At 44.3% G+C, this 14,682-nt stretch overlaps 1 protein-coding gene across 2 annotated transcripts in view; it reads left to right on the top strand.

The window, feature by feature from the left end:
• GRIN2C (glutamate ionotropic receptor NMDA type subunit 2C) overlaps positions 1-14,682 on the top strand; it is a 106,181-nt gene that overhangs the window by 54,766 nt on the left and 36,733 nt on the right. The window contains exons 5-7 of one of the 2 annotated variants that reach the window (XM_077327888.1): positions 2,141-2,352; positions 8,695-8,872; positions 13,661-13,814. In XM_077327888.1, coding sequence (XP_077184003.1) covers positions 2,141-2,352; positions 8,695-8,872; positions 13,661-13,814 — 544 coding nt within the window. The remainder of the gene's footprint in view (positions 1-2,140; positions 2,353-8,694; positions 8,873-13,660; positions 13,815-14,682) is intronic. The other variant, XM_077327889.1, reaches the window with a different exon arrangement.

Below are 14,682 nucleotides of genomic sequence, written 5' to 3' on the forward strand. Positions count from 1 at the left end.
TGTGTTGTGCCATTACCATACAGCAACGTGGAAGTGCCTTTTTAAAAAGTTCAGGGCTCGAGGGGGGGGGGGAGTTTGTCCATAGGAGAACTGCTGTGCTGTGATTCGTGGCTTGATGTTACTGACAAGTCAAGGAGCAGAAGGAGAAGTTTGTTTTGCTTTCTCTTGAAGCCTCGTCAGGAGGCAAAAAGCCACAATGGGGCAGAAGGAAAATGCAAGAGGGGTCTTCCCATGAGGAGGGCTGCAAATGCAAGATTTACCATCCCACCTTTGCAAGTTCACCTTTTACCCCTCTGTGCAGAAATGGTCATTATCTTCCAGAATCCATATTTGCCAGTCAGTGTAAGTTCAATACTGGTGCAATATTATTGAAGGGCTACTAACAATTGCTGACCTTCTTCCCCACATGCCTTCTTCTGTCCTAGCCTTTGCTCTATTTCGGTATTCTTTTTGTGGTATGGGTGGCAACAGCTATTATCTCCAAGCTGCTGCTGGCTGTCTTGACCATCTGCCGAGTTTTTTCTTCCTTTCCCCCCTACAACAGCAGCAGCTGCCATTTACTTGTCCCAATGCCAATGGTCACCCCTTGTCTACCTTATATTTGTCCACCCATCATCTTCTCTGGACCACTACCATCTGTATCACCCCTTGGCACCACATCACCATCAGCAGCTGCCTTTTTCTTTATACTTCACAGCAATGGCAGCTGAGATCTTACACTGCTATATTGTAAGATTTCTTTTCCCCCTCTAAGTCCAGTTTGGGGCTAACTCCTCCCCCCTTTCCCCATGTTTTTACATTTTCCCAGGTTTGTGGCGAAACCTTCCATCTGTACATGTCTCCTTGTTTAGATTTTTTGACCCTGCATTCTGGTGACATGTTCATCATTAGATACTAGATATAGCTTTTGTTAGATCACTATATAAAAACATAAATAAATGAAAAATGAAATAAATAATTTCAACAAAATTCTAGTAATATTATTATGACTTATGATTTTCTTAATTCAGAACACTCCAATATACCAGAACACGATGTTATTACTATACCATATCCCTTTTCAGTTTTGATCTTGCAGAAATCTTGATTCTCACTCATTATATACTCACTTGTATTAGTTTTCCATAATAGCCCTTAATCACCATTATGCATTCATAATGATGGCTAAAACATGATTAAAAGAGCTAGGCCTGACCTTGTTTTCAGTGCATGTTTGTGTGGAGTGAGTTCTTCAATCCATCTCACAGTCAACTGTTTGCTCGTGTTGTAAATGACAAGGAATAAGGTCTTGTTTCTCCAACAAAACATTTCTAATGCCAGCCTCCAAGCTTTCTGGAAAGCGCATGAGTCAGCTGTTGGCTGTAATTCCCAATAACCAGGGCTCCAAAAGAGGTAGCAGATGGGGAGCAGCAGACCTGGGGTTAGCAACAGGCTCACATGCATTCCACCTAGTGGCTGGCGTTAGGCAAATGTTACAAAATCAAAGAAAAACTCAATACACTTTGCTCCATTCTTCCTTCCAGGGGTTACAGCCAGTTGATGTTGATGTTCAATCTCTGTATGTATTATATCTAGCCAATTTATGTTGTGTCCTTTTAAAACCCAGCAGGTTTAAAGCTAATACTACAATGTTCCCCCCCCTCCAAAAATAAGCAATAACTCATAAGAACCAATTGCAGAAGGCGTTTGAGTCCTAAAATTGTTTTCATTCAATCAGAAAGAGAAACAAAACTTATGTCTTACACTTCTGTACAAAACAGACTGAATATAAACTGCCCCAGAATGCCTGCTGATCTTATAATCGAATTGTGCGGCAAATTGTTCTTGGGTATGATTGTCTGCCAGTTGCAGGTGTTTTTGTCCAGACCTGGCGAAAGATGCAGCTGCAGCAGCAGCAGCAGCAGCTTTTGTTGCTCCACAGATCATATTGGCTTCCTGTAGCCTTCAGGGCATATTTCAGAGTGCTGGTATCCTTTGACCTGTAAAGCTGTAAAGAGATTTAGCTCTTCTTAGAGTCTCCTTCCCCCATCACAAACCTTGTCCAGGAGTAACCAGCCATTTGGACGGCAAAGATATATCAATAACAGAGGGCATTTCTTGCATGGTTTTGAACTCTCTCTTATTCTCCACTACTCTCCAGGTGGGAAAATGGGAGAAGGGGATCATCCAGATGAATTATCCGGTGTGGCCACGCTATGGATCTTTCCTGCAGCCTATGGCAGACAATCGCCACCTCACAGTGGCTACCCTAGAGGAGAGGCCCTTTGTAATTGTGGAGAACACAGATCCGAACACAGGCGTGTGCATACGCAATACTGTCCCCTGCCGGAAGCAGACCAACTACACTGAGAGGTAAATGAGGGCATGAGTAGAAGGCCAGCATTACTGCAGGGTTCATTCATATTCAAATTAAGGTTGGTTTATTGGTGGGAGGGAGGGGTTGCTTCGTATCTTCTCACTGTACCTCTTCTGGATTGGCCATCTCTCTCCCACATGCTCCGGTTCTAACTGATGTTACAAAATTGTAAAATGCAGAAGACAAACCTGAATGTTGCTATGATTGATCACAAGAAGGCATTTGATTCACCCCTCACACTGGAAACACTGGAAATGGTAGGCATGAGTGAAACTGTCATGTTTATCAAAAAAGCCACAACTAAATGAAACGCCAGGTTGATAGTGAATCGAATGAGGAATTTCCCGAGGAAACTCACTATCATCATTGCTCTTTGTCATTGCCTAAATACCATTCACAATAAACAGCACAGGCCTAAGATATCAACTTTCAAAGACAGGCCCCAGAATTTCTTACTTATTGTATATAGATGAGTTGAAAATGTGTGGAAAGTCATCATCAGAGATTGATTCTTTACTAAATACGGTTTGAATATTCAGCAAGGATATTCATGGAATTTGGCCTTAACAAATATGCAGCATTAGCACTGAATAGAGGAAAGATCATTGAATACAAAGGAAGTCAAGATGCCAAAAAAACGACAAAACAGTGGATGTTGAAAAAAACTATACATATCTTGCAATTTTGGAAGCTGACAATGTAACCTTGTTAATAAGAATACTACCAAGGACTACTACCAAAAAGTGAAAAAGATATTGCAAACAAAATTAAATGGTCCAAGACCAACAGTCTAACAGCTATACCAAATATATAGTCGGTAATTCTACCAACGAAGGAGACACTTCAGATGCTGTTGAGGTGGGCTGTAGTCTACAAATATTTATGTTATAAAGGAATTCGTCCCTGAGGCTCACTGAAGGGGCCATTGCTGCCACGGGGAAAGAAGTGCCGAGAAGGACCTGGCTGGTGGGAGAGAACTCCCAGCCTCGGCATCCCCTGGGTGGCATCTTGTGTCTGGGTGGTGCCAGAGGGGCAGGGCCAGCTAGATGGCCTGACATGGCTCGACCTCTTTTCCCTCCTGGGCACCTGAAGAGACAGCCCACCTACCCTCCCTGTTGTTAGGCATTGGCATAATGTTTGTTATAGGATTTTGTTTGTTTGTCTTGTTGTTAATTGTCGCAGCCAGCAGATTGGAAGCATGGAGTGGATCTTTTATGGGGTGGCCAAGCTTGTGCACTGGCCTCCCCAGGTTTTGGGGGCCCCCTTAAGGGACTGTGTGGATGCGGAGCCTGGTTGAAGGCTGGCATTTCTGGGTGGCAGAAGAACACAACAGAGGCAGATGTCCAGTGGGTTCACTCCAGGTTGCCTCCTCCTGTTAATTAGCATGCCATTAGGCCCAGGTAATCGGGCTGGCTAGCCAACGCAACCTGTTGAGGGGCCTGCTGAAATAGGCTAACTTGTGGTCGGCTGACCACAAGAGGACCAGATCCATCACCCATGCTTGCCACGCTCAGTTTGAATAAAGGCTGTGGCCAATATTCATGCCAAAAGAGTACAGTCCAGTGTCCTTATTGAGGTGGTCCCCTGCAAAGAAATGCTCCTTTGTGTTTTCCCCCTGCATGTATGTCTGACATAGAACATCTTACTATTTAGGGTCTCTGTGAAAAGAGTGGAGCAGAACTCTTATGCTGCCGCCTCATTTTTTTAAAAATAATCATTTTCAATTAACTTACATACCAAGAAACAAATAAAGGAACAGAACAAAATTAAAAAGGTTTGTGGAAGATGAACAGAAACTTCTTATCACATATTTTCTCATTCCAGGACATAGTAAACAATAAGCCACATTTTGTAAACAGATCAACACCTCATCAATGACTCCTTTTAACTCCCATCGAGTCTGTTGCATGTTGAAGTGTGTGTGTGTGAGAATGAATAGGTGATCCTAATTTCTGCCCCTGTGAGACCATCTCTGAATTTCCCCCCGCAAGTGGAGCAGCAGATAGGTGAGTTCAAACAGGAAACCTTGCGAGAGCCAGCATAGTATATCAGCATAGTATACTGGCTGACACCAGTTAAGATTTGGGAGGCCAGGTTTGACCATTGGCTCATCACTCTTTCTCTCTGCCTACCCTTATTGGAAGGATAAAAATAGATGAAGAGGAGCTTGTGAGCCACTTTGGGTCCCCTTTGGGTGAAAGGCATGGGATAAACATCTAAATACATCAACAGGAAGCATAGTAGGGAGATACAAGTCAATTTTTCAGTTCATGGGTATATACTTCTTTCAACTGAACTGCAAAGCTAGTAGGAAGATTTTATGAGTCCTCTCCTTACATCAGGTTTTGGGATTGTGTGTGTGACGGAATAGACCCTCTTGTATCTGCCCTAGAGAGAAAATGAGAATCTTCCATAGTTCCAATTCTAGAGAAGTGTGTTCCTTAAAAAGAGAACCAAAAGCCACCATGAAATTGTATGTTGGAGCTGGAAAACTGGAGCTAATTATCACATTTTCATTTGCATCTCACAATTAATTGAATTTGCATAAAAATTCCACAGACATGATGGATGCTAGGTGCTGGTTGGTGGAATAGTTGCTGTTAGTTTGCGGTGCCATTTGTTCTCTTCCCAGGGTGACTCTTGAATTAGGAGTTGTCTTGATTTATGGAAATGATTATCAGTCAGTAGAGATCTCTGTTTTTTCTCCTGTGAAGGATTTAGCAGGGAAAATGTGTGTGCTGACAAAGACAGAAGTTAGCTGTAAGAAAGAATTGATGACACTGTTCACTGGTTGAATCTTTGAGGAGTTTGTGGCAGGGTTTTCAGCCAGGGATGAAATACTGTCCAAATACTGACAGCTGGGTGACTCTAGACAAGACTGGCTTAGTTCCAATACCCTCAGCAGGATATATCTGGCCCGTAGCTCCTGATGCAGAGAGAAGCCCCTGGAGCAGAGTGCTCACTCTGTTCTGTGTCTCTAAATGGAACATTTTCCCAACAGGCCAGCTGGTGAGCTGGCCCATCAATTATACTTTCAGGACTGCATTTGTGTGGTGACCCATCCTGCAGGTTCAAGGCTGTGGCAGCTCCATGGAGTCAGCTAGCCAGAAAGGTGTTCATGGCAAGCAGCCTGCAACATGTCCCTTTTGGGACTGAACCTGGAAAGTTGTGCCCGTCGTTATTAATCACCTACCCATGGATGACCTCTGCCGTTGGTGGATCAAGGTTATGTCAGCTAGCCTGCAGGGGAAAGGAATAGTTACTTTTTTCTCTTAAATAAATGTTAGTTGAAACCTGGCAGAACAGATATTCCTGCCATTCCAGGAAGAAAGATTCTGAAATTGCCTTCCGAGGGGCAACAGGGAACAGCCAATTAACTGGAAGTAGAGATGTCTCCAAATCCATCTTTAGAGAGTTGCACAAAATCTTCTAACTCATAGCTTGTGACACTTATAAAATGTACTGAAGGCTTTTGAGGTTAGGAGTGTCCTTCTTCGGAGCTTAGAATGTCCCTTTCATTTCAATTTTTTTGCTACTGTGAGTGTTCATGGGTGAGAAACAATTTACCAAGTGGTAACTTAACACAGCATACATCTAAGCACTTGATCAGGCAGCTAGAACTGTGGGCAGCTACTTTATACTCAGTCTACTAATCCATCTCTCTCAGTCCTGTCTGCTTTGACTGTCTCCCCAGCATGTCAGACAGGGAAAGATCTTCCTCAACACTTTCTGTCCTTTAGAAGAAGAAGAAGAAGAAGAAGAAGAAGAAGAAGAAGAAGAAGAAGAAGAAGAAGAAGAAGAAGAAGAAGAAGAAGAAGAAGAAGAAGAGTTGGTTCTTATATGCCGCTTTTCCCTACCCGAAGGAGGCTCAAAGCGGCTTACAGTCGCCTTCCCATTCCTCTCCCCACAACAGACACCCTGTGGGGTGGGTGAGGCTGAGAGAGCCCTGATATCATTGCTCGGTCAGAACAGTTTTATCAGTGCTGGGGCAAGCTCAAGGTCACCCAGCTGGTTGCATGTGGGGGAGTGCAGAATCGAACCCGGCATGCCAGATTAGAAGTCCGCACTCCTAACCACTACACCAAACTGGCTCTCTTTAAATGGAAGATGCCTGTGACTAAACTCTGGGCTTTCTGCCTGATGAATACATGTTTTGCCTGTGCTCGTCCAAACGGGCATCATCCTGGACAGAACTGTTGGGAACTCTTATCACGGCAAGGTTCTGTTCACCACTTGTCAGGATGTGAAGTGACCTGTGACTGGTTTATTATGCTCCAACTTCCACAACATGGCAAAAAAATCATTTTGCAAGTCCTCCCCACCCCAATTGTGATTGAGGTGGCAGCGGTGGGAACTCCATTTTCCCAAAATCCTTCCATGAGCCCCACGAAGGCGAGGAGGGAGGACTGGGGAATACAGACCACTGACAGGCTAGCAAACTGATGTGCCATGCCCAGCGATATGAAAAGGCTTGCAGGTGATGACACGTTGGCAGCTGATATGGAACAGCAGTTTAAGCAGCTCCAGCTTGAAGGTGGGCCTTGAAATGGTGGTGTTGTTAACCTTGTTCATTTAGCTGCCAAGTGAGCAGCTGTGGGGAGAGAGTTCTGCTGAAAAGCCCTTGTGTCTGATTACTGTCCTTCTCATTTCTGAATGTGGGGGGCACAGTGTGCAGGTTCTGATGGGGAAGTTAATGTGGGAGCAATTAGTCCTTGAAATAGTCTGGTCTCAAATTCTTTAAGTCTTTGAAAGCAATACAGCACACTGAATGGTGCCCAGAAGTGAATAGGCAGCTCTTTCAAAGATACTCTCAGTAACTTGTGTGTGGCAAAAAATGTGGGAACTGGAATGAGCACAACTAATGGTCCCAGGCAAACAAGAACCTGCATTTTGCTCTTTAGAACTCCCAAGCGTGGGTTATCTCTCCGTTGGTCTCCCCGCTCCCACCTCCCAACAACATGGCCCACGTGCAGTGTAGCTAGGATACTGTTCTCCAGAATGTCACAAATGCTTGGAGGGCAAAAGAAGAAAAGGTGCCTGATGACAACTGGTGTGTGTGTGTGTGGGGGGGGGGGCTGTCTGCTGTAATGCCATCACACACACAGAGATGCCCATGAGGTGTAGTAAAGGGAGCAATCCCTTGGGTGCATTGATTGCTGCTGATTAAGTGATGTAGCTCGTTTACAAGGAAACATTGTGTCCTATGTGCTGGGCATGCTCCATTATTCAGTACCACGCTGCTTTGTAGCTGGTCTTTTATAAAGGCAGCATTGATACAGAAGAAGCACATCACAATGACTGCGTTATAATCACCTGAAGCAAAGCAATGGAGCCAGGAGCCATTACTTCGTATACAGGGTTAGCATCGGGCTAGAACCTGGAACACCCAAGTCTCAAGTCCCCGTCTTCCCATGGAAGCTTGCTGGGTGCCATTGGGCCAGGCACACCCTCACAGACTGCCCTTCCTCACTGGTTTGTTGTGAGGCTAAAATGGAAGAGAATGAGGTAAATTGTTTTGGAACGCCATGAGCGATTGCCAGTGCATGTTCCTGGATGCGGAGAGAATTAGAGCATTTGCCAATTATATCTCTTTTCGTTCATTTGTGAGATTGTATTTTAAAACAGTAATGACTGGGGAAGGGAATGGCAAACCACCCTGTATTGAGTCTGCCATGAAAACACTAGAGGGCGTCACCCCAAGGGTCAGACATGACTTGGTGCTTGCACAGGGGCTACCTTTACCTTTATCTTTACCTTTACCTGTTTTACATGGATGAAGCATATCGAAACAAGGGCAACTCACTGGGACCTGTTTGTTGAATATTATATTGTTGAAAAATTATGTTGAACTTTGTTTGCTCTCTAAACAGGAAGGGTTTTTTTTAGTTATTTTTTTTTAGTAAACTGTTTTTTGAGCTTGCACAGATTCATTTGTTTACTTGTCACCAGATATTCCTGGCATTGCTGTGAAAACAGGGAACTGGCTGTTTTCATTGGCCTGGGGGTGGCGTTCTTGCATGGTTACCACATTTGGGAAAGGGCGTGAAGCCTGGATGCCTACTCCTGCCTTAAACCTCCTCCTTACATTTCCTCCCGCAGTCTTCCTTGGGCATAACAGGGAGGTGTGGCCAGCTGACCACTTCTGGCCCCATTCCATTGCTCTTTGAAGCCTGAAAATATTTCAGGGGCTCCTCCAAGGTAAAAAAAAAAAAAAAAAGGCTGGTCTAGGGATTTAAGTGGCAACTTAAGTGGGACAATGGCCCTAACACAACAATGTTGGGGGGGGGGGGGGGAGTGAGAGACAAAGAACTAAATTGCTTGCCTGTGTGTGATTATAGTATCTTTTTTTTCAGTGGCGACGAGCCCCCATATACCAAACTGTGCTGCAAAGGCTTTTGCATTGATATTTTAAAGAAGCTGGCCAAGACAGTGAAGTTCTCCTATGACCTCTACCTGGTGACAAACGGGAAACATGGAAAAATAGTGGATGGTTTTTGGAACGGCATGATCGGTGAGGTAAGGGGATGAACATAAACACAGGAAGCTGCTGCCTTATACTGAGTCCAGCCATTGTTCAGTATTCCCCAGTATTGTCTGTACTGACTGACTGCAGTCCTCCAAGGCCTCAGGCAGAAGGTCTAGGGCTGCCAGCTCCAGCTTGGGAAATTGCTGGAGGTTTGGCTGTGGTTCCTGGGGAGGGCAGAGCTTAGAGAGAGGAGGGAGCTCAGAGGCAGTATAGCACACCTGTGATATTACACTCTATGATGGCACATCCAGTACAAAGCTCAGCTCACCCAAATCTTCACTTTTCTCCCACCAAAATTTAAATTCCCCCCCCATCTTTGTCTCCCACTTTACATCATTTGTAGGATTCTATATGTGTCTGTTCTGTATGTTATCATATTGACCCAAATGTTTGTGCTAGAATAACTGGCTGCCAAAAAAGTGAAGACCCATAGGAGAACATCAGCCAACAGCAGTTCCATCACTCTCTTAATCTCCAGTTGGCCTCCGGGCTTTAATGTCATTAGAGTGACAATCAGTTTCTCCTTCTGTCTATGGTATCATAGATCCATGACATCCACTCTTTGTATCTACTCTAGGACTTCTGCTTCTCCAGCAGGACTGTACAGTACACCAAAGAGAATATAATGGTAAATCTACCCTTGGAAGCTGGCATTTTATCCAGGGGAACTGGTGTATATATAATCTGGAGATATATTGTAATTCCAGGAGAACTCTAGGCTCTGCCTTGTAGTTAATAACTATGAAGGGGTCATTTCCAATACTTCTACCTGCAAGCTTTTAAGTGCAGGTGCCAGAGACTAAATCAAGGCTACATTTCTGGTGAACCTAGTCTGATTAATTTAAAAAGTTATCCTCAGAGAACAGTCATATAAATAGGTGGAGGATCCCAGTTACCCCCTCTCATTTTGTTTCCTTTAAACCAGGCTTTCTCAACTAGAATTTCATGAAACTTTGTGGTTTCCTGAATTGGTGGAAATTAATTAGTTGTATATATTTTTAAAATTTCTTAAACATCTATTGGGTGATATGGCCATATATATTTATGTTGACCTGCCCCCCTCCCAAAATGGCCAATGATGGGTCTGAAGGGGAAGGGCCCCAGGTGGATGTTTACCCAACCATATTCTGCATGATCATGCCACTTCTGGGATTTCTTGAAGATTGAAGAATGTTTCAGGGGGTTTTCAATGGTAAAACAGTTGAGAAAGGCTGCTTTAAGGTTATTTCCCCCAACTAATTAGGAGACAACCTATGTGGTTAGCATCTCTCCATTGTTATCTTGATTTGAAATGTCCCTGAGAGTTGCTGCTTGGTCTGTTGGGGAAAAACAATGTGTAGGTAACCATCAGTACCTGCAATTGTCCCTTTGGGGCAAATAGCCATTCTCTGGAGCTATCTGAGATTGAGAAAAAAATGCAATGGGGAAGCCTAAGATACTTTCTTTGCATGTCATGGTCCTGGTCTGAAATGTGGCTGCCTCAGAAGCTTTGCTCTCTGTCACCCAGCTTTCAGAGATGAGGCAGGTGACAACCAGAGACAGGGCTTTTCTTCCTGTAGTGGTATTTCCCTTGTGAAATGTCTTTCTCATTGAGGCTCATCTGGTTGGTCTCCTATATATGCCAGGGCAAACATTTCTGTTTACTCATAGAATCATAGAATCATCGAGTTGGAAGGGGCCATACAGGCCATCTAGTCCAACCCCCTGCTCAACGCAGGATTAGCTCTAGCATCCTAAAGCATCCAAGAAAAGTGTGTATCCAACCTTTGCTTGAAGACTGCCAGTGAGGGGGAGCTCACCACCTCCTTAGGCAGCCTATTCCACTGCTGAACTCTAATTAAGGGTTTGACTTTTTAACACTATTTTAGTCTGCAAATATATATTTTAAGGTGTCTGTGTTTTTTTATGATGTATGTTTTCATGCTGGGCTGGTTCCCCCCCCCCCCCCACACACACACACACCATTCCAGGATTTCAATTATCTTTTAATGTTTTGTTTTTATTATTTTTATTTTGTAAGCCACCTCCAGCAAATCCCTGCAGGGGTGACACTTTCTAAATAAGTAACTAGGCATACATGATTTAGAAGCATAGAAAGAGAGAGCTGGAAAAGTCTCCCAAAGTCATCTAATCTAGCCCACTGTGCAATGCAGGAACTTCACAGCTACCTCCTGCCCCCAATTCCAGTAAACCCTGCTCTATGTTCAGAGGATTCATGCACCAATCACGTCTGGAGGGAAATTATTTCCTGAACCCAAAGTGGCCATCAGCATTACCCTGGGCATATAAGAAAGGGCCACAAGACCCAAGCATTGGTTTGTCCCTTCCTGCTTTCCCTCTCATGGTCTGCCTAAGTTCAGAGAATCAGCACCAAGGGGACCTGTTGGTTCCAATGTATTGTTCAGATCAATATCATGTTGGTTATCTTCTTTTCTAGCTAGCAGTCTCTCAGTATGTCATCTGCAGGTGTATCTCTGCTCCCTTTGATGGTTTCTCCTGACTCAGAGTATATCTATCCCTGGAAGACTCCCCAACAAACAGTTGCTCGCCTTCTTGAAGCCAACATGCCTCCTGCCCATAAATCCCCTTGTGCAAATAAATCAGGAGGGGAATGCAAGAGATTTCTCCACTGCCTGGATGACCAGTCCAGATGGCTATTTTGCTTGGGAGCCTTGCTGGAAAGCACTGATACACTTCCGGTTCCAGCTCCATAGCTGCTATTCGGCTCAGCTGGAGACAAATCTCAACAACATGCAAAGCAGAAACTCACCCCCAAAGGCTGTTTGTATACATTACAACTCTCATATTCATATCTAAACTATTTTCAGAAACAGGTTTTATTTCTGCACAAGGTTGTCTGCCTATGAAAATGTCTAGCAAATGAGGAAATTTAGGCAGTCCAGAAGCAGCAACAGAAACAAATTTGGGGGGAAATTATCAAGCAAACCTTCTAGCTAAAATTTAATTCTAATCCCCACACTCCCAGTGTATGAATATTGTTGGAGTTGTGAATTTAATGTGAGGAAGGAGAATAGGGTAAGATATACTAGAACTGGAAATCCCAGGAAATAGTCACCATTGGGTTATGGCTAGACAAAATAGCTGATGTCTCGAAGATGGCAAAACGTACATCTATTGTCAATAAAAGGCTGTTGGAAGGTTTTCAAGAGTAATGGAGCTTCTAGTTGTAATATTTGGCTGGATGAGGATGCAAGAAGATTCAGGGACTGGGGGGAGGGGGGTTAAGGGCCAGGGATTTACTGTAATTAACTGTTCTTCTTTTCTTTATATATATATATCAATAAAGATCATGGATGGATGATCTCCGGCACTAGTTGGATCGGGGTAGTTCAGCTATCCTCATGCTTTTAGATCTGTTGGCTGCATTTGATGTGGTCGATAGCGAGTTGTTAGCTCACTGCATCACCAGAACAGGGATTAGAAGGATAGACTTAGTGGCTAGTCTCCTTCCTCCAGAACCAGACACAGAGGCTGGCAGTGGAGGAGGAGTTATCACACCCCTTTGTGCTTCCCTGTGGGGTGCCACAGGGGGCGATACTCTCCCCTACATTATTTAACGTCTACATGGGCCCTCTGGCACAGCTGGTCTGGAACTTTGGGCCGGGGCGTCACCAGTATGCGGATGACACCCAGCTCTATCTCCTGATGGAGATAGAGCTCTCCCCTGAAACCTTCACCAGATGTTTGGAAGCAGTTTCTGGATGGCTCAGGCAGAGTCACCTGAAACTCAACCTCTCTAAGATGGAAATCCTGTGGCTGGGTAGAAGGGGGCAGGATCACGAAGCACATTTACCCACCCTAGATGGGGTGCATCTTATGGCTGTACATACTGCCAGAAATTTGGGGGTGATCTTTCATGCATCTCTATCTATTGATGCTCAGGCCACAAGAGTAGCCCAAGTGGCATTTTACCATCTGCACTAAATGAGGCTACTAGTCTACATGTCCCCAGACCAGTTGGCCACTGTGATCTGCACAACAGTCACTTCCAGATTAGACTTCTGTAACTCACTCTACATGGGCCTTCCCTTATCTCCGACCCGGAAATGGTTCAAATTGTGGCTGCTACGGTCCTCACAAGGTCATTCTAGATGGCCCATATCCAGCCTGTGCTGAGGCAGCTGCATTGGTTACCGATTAGCTTCCGAATCAGGTTTAAGGTCTTGATTCCTACCTTTAAGGCCATCTGCAGCCTGGGGCCTGCTTATCTGAGGGACTGCTTGTCTCCTTATGCTCCCCACAGAACTCTTTGCTCTGCAGGTTTGAATCTGTTGGTTGTTCCCAGGCCTCAACCAGGGCCAAGGCCTTCTCAGTCCTGGCCCCAACCAGGTTGAATGAGCTCCCAAAAGAGCTGAGGGTCCTGATGGAGCTATCACAGTTCTGCAAGGCCTGCAAGACAGAGCTCTTCCACCAGGCATTTGGTTGAGGCCGTGCCATGAAGATGCAGCCAGCTAACAATGGGCAGATGCGGCTGGGAACCAACCTGAGCAGCCATACCCATAGAAAGCTAGTATGACAGGGAGGCAGCTGGGCTTTCTGTGTACAAAGACGATTGTTTAAATATGGGGGGTGTTTAGTGCCTCAATCTCTTCCATTTGCTAAGCAATGCAGAATGGGACAGGGAAGAACCTGAGTTGGTCTTCTCAGCTGCACAGAGTTAAGTTTGTTGTGTTTGGTGTGTGTGTGTGTGAGTGAGAGAGAGAGAGAGAGAATTCACTTACATCCTTTCATATTCACTTCTCTCTCTCTTTCCTCAGGTATACTACAAGCGAGCAGACATGGCCATTGGGTCCCTCACCATCAATGAGGAGCGCTCACAAATTGTGGATTTCTCTGTGCCCTTTGTAGAAACCGGCATCAGTGTTATGGTGGCAAGAAGCAATGGGACTGTCTCACCCTCCGCTTTTCTAGGTATGGCCAACTGGACTGAAGAGATGTGGAAATGGTAATGCATGTTGGATGCTGAGTTTTAGCAAGGAGGCTGTTGACGTATTTTCCCAGAAGTTCCAGCTCATGTGTACTAGTGATAATGGAGATGTTTTAATTCACATACGGCGTACTTATGCACAATTAAGTTTGTGCCAGATACTCTTCAGTTTCTATTTTTAAATTGAAAATTGCTGTTGTTATTAGGATTGAGAAAGCTTTTCTTCAACATATTGCAAACAATCCCTATTTTATCCTATGTAGTGTTATTATTTCCCCTGATGGCTACTGTTTGGTTTGATTTTTGCTGATTGCCTTTCTCTTTCTCCTTCTTGAATTAGTCACTTGGGAAATTCTACTGAATCAGGGATTACACAGCAAATGAGATGACATCACAGTGCTTATGTAGGCAATCAGATTTGCTTGTGTGATGACATTACTGAGAGCAAGTGAAGTCATAGACAGTGAGGGCAGGAAAGTGCAGATGAATACATGAGCATTTTTACAGGAAGAATCCCAATTCAACAAAACACAGGCTCTGTCAATAAAAATCAGTGAAGCAGATCCAAACACAGGAAATGGATTGTGATTCAGTGATTTTGTCCTGATAGTCAAATATGTAGAAAACCTGGCTGAGGAATCAAAGATTGGGCCTATTGTGAGATATTGGTTAAAGAAAGAAAGAAAAGAAAGGCCAAGATTAGCAGATGTAAAAATGAAGAGTTTGAAAAGAATATTTTGCAGCTGGCTCTGAAAATTGGCAGTACAAGTCATGTAGATAGAAATATTAAAGAGAAAGGGTATCAAGAAGGACTGGCAGCAAAAGATAGGATCAGATGCATAGTTACAAGCT

This window comes from Paroedura picta, chromosome 3, assembly GCF_049243985.1.
Source record: "Paroedura picta isolate Pp20150507F chromosome 3, Ppicta_v3.0, whole genome shotgun sequence".
NCBI classification, from domain to species: Eukaryota; Metazoa; Chordata; class Lepidosauria; order Squamata; family Gekkonidae; genus Paroedura; species Paroedura picta.